The sequence below is a fragment of the Myotis lucifugus genome, unplaced genomic scaffold (assembly GCF_000147115.1).
Source record: "Myotis lucifugus unplaced genomic scaffold, Myoluc2.0 scaffold_227, whole genome shotgun sequence".
Classification (NCBI taxonomy): domain Eukaryota; kingdom Metazoa; phylum Chordata; class Mammalia; order Chiroptera; family Vespertilionidae; genus Myotis; species Myotis lucifugus.
Window position 1 is genome coordinate 817,337 of NW_005871275.1, and position 10,395 is coordinate 827,731.

A 10,395-nucleotide genomic window follows, 5' to 3' on the forward strand; every position below is an offset into this window, starting at 1 on the left:
GCACACAAATATGAAAACCACTACACTGATCCCTATTATTAAAAGGAATGATACCAACCTGCTCTACAGAGTTCACAGCGTCCCCATACGTCTCCCTGGCAGACAGCCTGACTGCACTCGGGTAGCCAGGTGTCCAGCCATAGGTGTCCCTAGCCCCCCATCCCTGTCAAGTGGACTTCCTTGGGCAGATCTATAAGGAGTAGACAATTTTATTTACTAGAAGGTCTGTTTTTCTAAGCATCTAGAAGACTTTTATATTTGCTTTAAAATAGAACAGGAGTAAGTGGCATTACTTTTTTCTCTTGGATATTCCATAAAGTGATCTTGGTGAGGTAGTTGAGTCATTGCCAGAAAGAAATTGCTGAACTAAAAAAAATGCAAGTACAATGCCATTTTTATTTTATAAAAAAAAAAAAAGACCATTTGACGCTCTATACTTTCTAAATGTATTTCAGAAAAGAATCTCTTTAGAAGTGTCCTTTAGAAGAGACCTTGGAGAAGCTAAAATATTGCCATATGACTTGCACAGATTTCAGAAATGTGCCCAGCTTCATTGTCTACAATGCTGTTTTTATTCTGTTCATTTTCACTTTAGCTTGTCTATACCCAGTATAATTTTTTAGTCTAATGCCTGTGGAATTTCAGCCTTATATGTGGAAAGGCTTATTTTTTGATACAAAAAATTCCAAAGATCTAATCTGACAGAAAATGATTCTCCAGTTTTCTTGACCCAGTTGTTTTAAGGCAGGGATAGGGAACCTTTTTTCTGCCAAGGGCCATTTGGATATTTATAACATTTGTGGGCCATACAAAATTATCAACTTAAAAATTATAGTATATATCTAGAAACAAAGAAGTGAAGTTCTAGTCCCATGAGAACTTCACTTTGTGTAAAGGGACAAGTGGCAGTATTTCAGAGCCAGATGTTCCCCACCCCTGTTTTAAGAGGAATGATATTTTGGGCTTTTCTGTTTTGGCATGGGGTCAATCTGGTGATAAGGGGAACCATCACTTACATTGTTCTTCTATTTTTTATTATATACACACACACACACACACACACACACATACACATATATTTAAATTGATTTCAGAGAGGAAGGGAGAGGGAGAGAGAGATAGAAGCATCAATGGTGAGAATCATTGATTGGCTGCCTCCTGCATGTCCCCCACTGGGGATCAAGCCTGCAACCTGGGCATGTGCCTCAACCAGGAATCGAACCATGACCTCCTGGTTCATAGGTTGACTCTCAACCACTGAGCCTCAACGGCCGAGCTGTTCTTCTATTTTATGTCATCAGCTTTTGGTTATTGGAAAGCACATGATTTCTCTGGTCTTTATTTAGGCATGTGTTTTTTTACCCATTTGAATATTCACAGAGCACCAGTAGGTATGTTAAGAGGTCAGGCACTGGTAGTAGTAAAGAAGGCACTCTCCTGGTGGAAAGGGACAAGTGAGCAGGTGAGCTCAATGCAGCAGCTAGAAAGAGAAAGGGCTCCAATTTCAGAGTGACACATGGATGAAGCTCTTGGCAGTATTTCAGGGCCACAGAGATCCAAAGCTTTTTACTTCATTGTTTAAGAACATGGGGCCCAAAGACGTGCCTAGGCCTTGGCTAGCCAACTGCTGATGGGACTAGAACTTCACTTCTTTGTCTCTAGCTATATACTTCCTCTCTTCTGTGGATCATTGTCTGTTAACGTCAAAGTATCACCAATGCTTCATGCCCCTGCTTCCCACTTTCCTTTCATATCCAATTCTGAAAGTGCAACAGAGAGCCCAGAACATGTTTTGATTGGCTCAGATAGCTGTGCAAATGCTTTGTGCTACAGAGGGTGCAGGCGGCCAAGGAGATAGCCTGTTGTCTGTCCCAGTACACCACTGTGTATAAGTCGGCTTCTGAACTTCATCTTCCCATAGCTTCTTCCTCTTGGTAGTCCCCTAAAAAGCATAAATACTGAGACAGAGTCTAGTATTTATCTTTACTTCCGGACCTTGCCTAATGCCTTACATATGAAAGATTCTCAGATTTATAAAAATAAATAGTATAGCTATGTACATCTATGTTACTTTTAGGTGTAGTGTTACAGGCAGAGTGCAGTGAAAAACCTACATGGGCCTCAGGATTGTTGTATGCAGGGTAATTAAGGATTAACAGTTTAGTAATGGGGAGCGTAATACTATAAAAGAATTTCTCATGTGGCCACATGCTGAGGCATTTGATTGCCAAATTACAAACCACCCTGGGTGGTATGATAGTTGTGGCAGCATTAAACAACAAAGTGAGTTGTGATCAACCACAGCCTCGGGATTTGAAATATTGCCCTTGTTTCATAGCATGTTGGAAGCATAGTTGCACTTGTTTCTACTGGTGTTACTTTAAACTTATATCCATGAGAGTGCACAGATATGTACAGAATGGAAGATAAAATGCTGTCTGCTGGTGTGCGGATGAGTTTGGCTGTAGAATAAAGGAATGCATTGGGATGCATCACCTGGAACCTTGCTTCCATGATCCCAAGGCCTCTATTTACCTAACCATAAAAATAAGAGCCATAATTTCCCACTGCCTGTTGTACTTCCTAAATAGCAAAGTCAATTCAAGTGTGTGGGTAGTTCTCTGCCTTTGTCCTTGTTGACCCTGTGTTCAGATCTGCGTCTTGGTGCCTGTCCTAGACGAAGAAGCCTCGGCTGCACACGGACTGATAGGCTTCTCACCTACGGTTTATTTCTGAACTGGTCTGGTAATTACCCATCTGATTAGACTGCAGCACGCCTTCCTTCTACCCCATCTGGGATAGTGCTGAGAGGAGGGCTCTAGAGTCAGACCCCTGGTTCCAATTCCAGCTCTATGCCCTATGGTTGGAGAAATGAAATGAGGTCACATTTGGTAATATCATAGCACAGGTGATTGCTTCATAAGTGTTGTTATTCTTTTTTTAAAATATATTTTTATTGATTTCAGAGAGAGGGAGAGAGAGATAGAAACATCAATGATGAGAGAGAATCATTGACTGGCTTCCACCTGCACGTACCCTACTGGGAATTGAGCCCGCAATCCGGGCATGTGCCCTGACCAGGAATCCAACCATGACCTCCTGGTTCATAGGTCGACGCTCAACCACTGAGCCATGCTGGCTGGGCACCATTATTATTATTATTATTATTACTGGCTAGTGATCGTATGTCACTATTGGATGGGTCATATTCATGAGACTTTTAGAAACCCAAAGCGGCAGGTTTAAATCTATAGAATGCTACTACCTCCATCCTTCAGCAGGAGAGAGACAGAAGTCTTAAAATCTGGGGGGAAAAATCAATTTGTCTTCCCCTTTTTGCTTTCTAGGTTTATTATATAGTTTACTGTTTTTCCTAAGTCAAGTATGATAACTGCAGGAAGAAAGTGGCCTATTTTTGCAAATTACGTTCTACAGTATGCCTACTCAAAAAAAAAAAAAAAAGGTTACTGTCCTGCCTAACCTCGATCAATCTTAGCCTCTCTATGGCAGGTTCTCTGGAAATCTACCTCCCCTGTGGGTGCAGAACCCTTCAGCACAGCTTCTGAGGTGACGCTTCAAAAGTAACGGGAATGGCTTCCCTTTTAAAGTTTAGCATAGACAGAATGCTGGGTCTTGAGTCCAACGGCGCTGTCAGGAGCACTTTCTATATTTAGAGTTTTATATCAATTTATGTTGTCAGTATCTTAAGTCTGGCTCTTCCCACATGAGCTAGCTAGTATAACTTTCTAAAACCAAAAATAACTATTCAGGGTGAGAAAGTAGACATTGTGTGGGTCAGAGCTGCAGACAGGAAAGTGGCCGCCCTAGCCTGTGGGCCTCCTTCAGTCCCCCCACCCAAGCACACCTTCAGCATCGCCAGTGACAGACACAGCAGACACATCAAGCAGCCACAACCTATGCCCTTACTGCAGGGCTCAGGGTTTTACCTCAATGCTGGTATGAAAAAGGCTGTAAAGCAATTGAGCTCAATACTCATTAATGTTACTCATCTAATGCTAGCTTGTCATGTCATCTCAAATACAGAAAAACATGGCTCTAACAAAGAGCTGAGAAACAGGAAGGCAGAGAGATCAGTGAAATGAAGTAATATCCTGACATGATGCATGAGAACAGAGTAATTTTCTGAAGGGTGAACATAAAGAACATGAGCAGAGAATCTTAAATCTGGAAGGGACTGTGGAAACCACCTACTTACTTCAACCTTTAGTTTTATATCTGAGGATCATCTATGAACAGAGTTTAAAAAACATTAGGAAATGCAAGTTATAAGCTCAGAGGTAACACCCAGTTTCCATTGACCCTGATACCCATGTAGAATTGAGATAGCCTGGAAATACTGAAACTTTTTCATTTTAGCTATTTTTATGAAAATTTCTATTAAATGTCTCATTAACTTTTTCTTGATGGTGTTTTTTTTTCTTTTTTGATATGTTTCTTATTGAGAAACATAAGATGTTCTACTCAGTTCTTGATTGGCTTATTCCAGGTAATTTGAAACTGGGATGTTCGTTTGTGTTACCATCGTGGAAAAACTCCCTGGTATATTAATTTATTTGAGTGCTATATACTTTTTCATGAATAGAGAGTGATATAATAATAATATAGGTCTTTAATTCCTGGTTTAAAGCTCTTGGATCCAGATTACCTTCTAAATTTAGATATGAATTTCACACTTTAGAAAGGTACAGGAGCACATATAATGTGCACTAAAGGTACCCCTAGTGGTACTTGCTTCAACACATCATTTCTTCAGCAAAACGTATGAGTGCCTACCCTAAATGGACCAAAGACTGGACATAAATACCCAGTGTGAGCTTAGGTCATTTTGCTGCCAAATGAGTTGTAGTATCATAAAAACAACTTGATTTTCAGAGGTTTTTAAATTTTGGAATTGGGAATAAGAAATTATAGACCCAGAGGTAATGTGTATTGAAGATTTACCGTATGCCAGGCACTGTGCTAATAAGCACTTTATGCATAATCTCATTAAAACCTAACAATAGTCTTACAAGGTAAATATTTCTGACTCCCATATATATACAAACGGGGGAAACTGATTTACAGAGAAATTAAGTAACTTGCCCGTGCTCAGACAGCTAATTAAGTAGTAGAGGTAGGATATGCACCAAAGCTAACATTTACTGAGTGCTAGTTATTAATGAGGTATTATTCTAAGCACTTGACATGTTCTCATTTGATCTGCATACATCCCTTTAACATAGTCACTATTATTACCCTCATTTAACTGATAAGAGGCAACGGGGAGATTATATAATGTATCTCACATTTAGTCTAATAGATAGTATGATTCCAGGACATGTGTGCTCAGCTAGTATACCATGTTGTGTGAGTTCATAGCAATAAAAAGCTGGCTGTAAAAATTCAGCAAAATTAATTACCACATTAAGGCCAATGTGATTTCCTCAAACATCAGCATTGATGTTACTCTCCTTATATTTTAACATACTTAGTGTAGATTTTATAATTATACAGAATCGTTTATCACATGTAACTTCACATCTGCTTGCAACTACCCCCTTAACATTGACCTGCTTTATTTGTAAATAGAAATTGAATGAGCACTGGCCATCATTTCTAAAATGTGTCCTGGCATGTTTGGGAGAAATCACTTTTGAAACCTCCCCACTCCTGCTCTCAAGAAAATCAGTTTTCTCTAAGTCACCCTTGATTTTTCATCTTGAATCAAATGCCAGGCATAATCAACATTAAGAATGCCACCTTTGATGTTACAAAGAGATGTAAATGCCAGTTTTCTTGTGGATATTCTGGAAAACTACCTTATTCTCTGAGTAGCTCTTCTCTCTTATTCTCAGTTGCTCTGTTGAGACAGGGAGCATGTCCTCTGGCAGCCGTTGCTCTCCTTGAACTTGACCGTTCCCCAGTAGAACAAGAGCTCTGTTCATCTCGGCTAAGCAGGAGGTGTTAAAGATGATCTTACATGGGTGATAGCAAAATATAGTAGAACTCACCAGGAGTTACAAAGGCTTTGTTTTAAGACCCTGGATTATTGTCCCATTTGGCAATAATCATTTTTCCTATGTTTAATCTAGGGATGAGCTGACTACATATACCAACACTGAGATGGCCCATTCCAATGAAGATACCCTAAATTCTTCTGTAGCTGGATAGTTTTCACCACTGTTCCTAGCCTTCAATATCCAAGGGGTGTATGTGGGCCACGAGGGGCAGTAGCATTTTATATTACACGTTAAAGGATAGTGTTTCCTGCAGTCTAGCAGCGTTGTGCTGCTTTGTGACACCAGTGTGCCATACTCTTTTGAATCTTCGCTGAGTTGGCAATCGCAGTGGTTCAGGTTTCTTCACCAAAGTAGTACCTTGACTCTGGTACCCTTTGGAGCCACTGAAGTAAGAGCTTGGCCTGCCTGTCGTCACACACTCTCTTATTGTACAGAGCACCCCGTGCGGAGGTACCTCCAGGAGGTATAAATGGCTTTGCCTTGTTACCACTGAGGCCGAATGATGCTGGTGTGCTTTTTCTGGAAGCTCAGTGAAGCCTGACAGAGCTACAGAGAGCTATTCGTTTTGTCCCCCCAGTACTTGCAGACCTGTTTTTCTTTGCTCTTCGTTATCACCTTTCCTCTGCTCCTCATCTCATTTACCTTGGCTTCTAAACTCCAGTGCTAAAAAACACCTCCCCCAAAAAGTCCAGTGCCATCGCTACCTCTAAATGTCTCCGCTGCTTCTACTGCACTCCATTGTCTTTTCCTCTTTACATTCTCTTCTAGCTCGTTCTGTGCTAGTTCATTCCCCTGCCACTTTTTCTGGCCTGAGCATGAACCGCGCCTAGCACATTGGGTGTATACACCATCCCTGATTTTCTCAGATGTTTTCTCTGTCCATATAAGCTTAAGAGCTGCATATTTGCAACAGGAGACATTTTCTTTTTTCTCCTTTTACTTCCAGATTCAATGCCATTCTGGTTGCTTGAGGTGGTCTGACCTCCCTATAGATGACACTAGGCTGATGACTGCTTATAATTCAATTACACAGTCATAGGCTACCAAATCACTACAGTAGGGGGTGCTGGTGGAGTGATTTGGAAGTAATGTGTGAGATTTTCTTTGAAGTTTGATATAGAGATGAAGAATATAGAATCCTGCATTCATTTGAATACCAGTCAGCCCAATATTGGGGATCAGTATCTACCTACAATTAGCTCATCATATGGCAAACCGCTCAAGGCCAAGTGAAATATGCAGGTTTTCATTTGTATGGGGTTTTCTTTTCCAAAATGATAGGTTTGCTACACCTGAAAAATAAATACTGTGGTATATAAGCGTGACTCAGCATGTTAATTAGCAGTTAATTAGTTACATTCTCCCTCCTGGATGAACTTGAATCATGAAGCTACTCAGACATACACTGCACAGAAGTGCAGCCAGAGGGTGGATGTGTGCACAGTGCTCCCCAACAGAGTAAAGGCTGCAGTCTTAAAATAGAAAGTGAAAGAGGTTTTTAAAAGGTAAAAGATGATTATTGTATTTTTATGGACTTTTTTTAGATTTTTCAAAATATATTTGTATTGATTTCAGAGAGGAAGGGAGAGAGAGATACAAACATCAGTGATGAGAGAATCATTGATTGGCTGCCTCCTGCATGCCCCCTACTGGGGATCAAGCTCGCAACCTAGGCATGTGACCTTGACTGAAATCAAACCCAAGACCTTTCAGTCCTATGGATTTTTTTTTTGACAATTTTTATTTCTAGAGTAGATAGGTCATTTTGCTCCAATATTCACGATTTAGCAGGGTATACTTTTTTCCCCTTGATAAGGGACTCATTTTTTCTCTGGTAGTTAAAAGCAAGCCACAATGTATTTCACTCAAAATGCAGATTGTAGTCAAATCAGTCGTTTATTGTTTAAGTAGAAAATATTAAATGATTCAGTTAATTTGCATTGCAGTTAATACCTATACATACACATAGAAGTAGTAGAGTTAGTCCGAGTAAGGACGAAAGGGTAAAAGTGTTCAGATGAGGTCCAGGCCTCAGGAATTCCAAGCATCTTGCTTTTCCCCCTTGTACTCAGAGTTTACACTAGGTGGCACGCAAGGAAAGCTGAACGGGTTCAGAAACTTGGCTCTGTTGATAGGAACTCTTTGCCAGTAGCCATGCTTATGTTCTCAGCTTTGAGGTCAGCTATTTGATTTGTGATTGTTTTCTTTTCCCCTAACCCCCAGGATGAAGTGTCCTCTTGCTGGTACCAATAAAAGATTTCTCATTAACACAATTAAGAACACACTTCCCTCCCAGAAAGAGCAAGATCATGAACAAAAAGAGGGCGAAGAGGAACCTGCGAAGAGCCAGAACCAGAAAGAAGAAAGCCGAAAGAAGCACAGAGCCCACCCTTACAAGCCCAGCTTCCAAGCTCGAGGCACAGTCAGTCATTCTCCACCGAGGAAGCGGAGCAGCCAGGACAAATATGAAAAGCGGTCACGCAGGCGATGAGGCAGGGAGGGAGAACCAGCAAGACTGTCCCCAGTCACAGTGCTGTTACATGTGGGAGACTGGGATGTGCAGAGGTTATTGAGGACATGCCCTGAGCTGACAGAGCAGACACCTAAAAGCATTTTTACAGTAGGTCCTTTGTCCTTGTGACAAGCAAAAATGACCTAGAAACTCTTCAAGGAAATTAGTACAAAGGAACTTGCTCTGAATATGTCTTGGCCAGTGTAAGCTACTTCCACAGTGTAGTATACATATGTATTGTTTCTATTCTATTTCATTTAGAAATTGATTCCAAAATAAATGTAGAACATAAAGGTTTGCAGAGATTGTTAAAACTAGTTTCTGGGGGTTTTTTTTGGATGTGCTGCAATTGTAGTTATTTCTCAAATTTTCTCAAAAAATGAAATACTTGTAAATCCTGTGTGTTACCTTTTGGAGTGACAAATCTAAAACTTAGAAATCATTTTTAAGAAAAGTTATAGCTTTCCAAGGGCTAGAAATTTACCAAGAAACTCTTTGGTAACTCTGCATTTGTTTTCCTTTAAGTGAACAATGTAGGAAACTCTCAAATGGCTTTGAATTTAGTGCTCCATCAATGGGCAGTGGTTAAAGATTGGCTCTGTTGTCCCTTGTGCACTCTCACACTCATTCCTGAGATAAAAGTTTTTCTATAGTTAGTTTCTTTTGAATATATAAGTTTTAAGGGTGCTTTAAAAAGAAATCTCTCAAAAGTTAAAATGGACATAATTATTTTAATGCTATGTCTTATTTAGCTAAAGACCTATAATAACCACTCTTAGTATCGGTGTTTCAGAAATCTTAATTTTAAATAAAAATGTGTTTACAATGCCCTTTTTGTTGTTGTTTTTCGATATCAGTGTCACTGTTTTAACATACAATTACAAATCTTCAAACCTGTATTCTTCCTTTTATACTCAGCAAAATGTCACCAAACACCCTTTTCCCTAGTCTACAAACGGAAGAAGAATCTGTCTCTCTCTGCCCCTCCCCAGTTTTCCAAAGCGGCTGAGCTTATGCCTGGCTGCTCCCAGATAATCACTCTGCCGCAGCCCTGCTCTCTGCTTCCTGGCAGCCAATAAAAGCCCTTTCTAAAAGCTAGAAAGGAGCACATCCGAAAAGTTCACTTTGGGCTGTTTATAGAAAACCCAAAATAGCCTTTTTTGCTCCCCCCCCCCCCCCCCCCACCACCACCACCACATTGCTCTGCCACAACCTCAGTCTGCTCTGAGCTAAAGGCCCAAGAGAGACAAACCCAGAGCGCTCTCACTCCATCCACCCAAGACCCCGGGGTCCCATGCTGCCACTCTCGAACACACAAAAGGAGTATGTGTATTCTTGGTTCATAAGACTTCATCCAAATTTAGTTATGCATTAGCCTATATGATTTGTGTTATGTTTGAAATGTTTCATATTTAAATATTTATCAAAAATAGCTAGAGTTGTGAGGGTTTTTAAAATTCTTGTTATAATTAAAAAAGTTGAATTAAATCATTTGTCTATGCACTCTGTATAGAGCAAACTGGCAAGTTTATTGTTCTTTAAGAGGATGATTTTAATGAGCATATTCTTTACTCAAAAGTAAAGGAAGCTCTTTATCCTAATCATATTACCTTTCTTATATAATTGTGCTAAAGGATGAGTGTTCTACAAAATCATTTTCCCTTTAAAAAAGCTCTGTTCTTCTTCTGTCTTTAAAACCATCAAGGGTAGCCATAGTTTCCCATATATATCTGTTCTTATTCCATATCTAGTCAGTAAATGTTAGGGAAGGATTGGGCCTGATATACACACCAGCTGCCTCCTACTTCTGTGGTTAACATACTGGCCTGGCAGAGAGCTTTTGTTCAGTGTTAGTATCCGTTC

The 10,395-nt window shown here is 40.1% G+C and overlaps 1 protein-coding gene across 2 annotated transcripts in view; it reads left to right on the forward strand.

Annotated features, from left to right (window-relative positions):
- Window positions 1-9,362, forward strand: part of POLR1D (RNA polymerase I subunit D) — a 22,130-nt gene extending 12,768 nt beyond the window's left edge. For both annotated transcript variants that reach the window (XM_014463907.2, XM_023762017.1), the window contains one exon: window positions 8,244-9,362. In XM_014463907.2, coding sequence (XP_014319393.1) covers window positions 8,244-8,511 — 268 coding nt within the window. In that variant the 3' untranslated portion in view covers window positions 8,512-9,362. The remainder of the gene's footprint in view (window positions 1-8,243) is intronic.
- The last annotated feature ends 1,033 nt before the right edge of the window (window positions 9,363-10,395 follow it).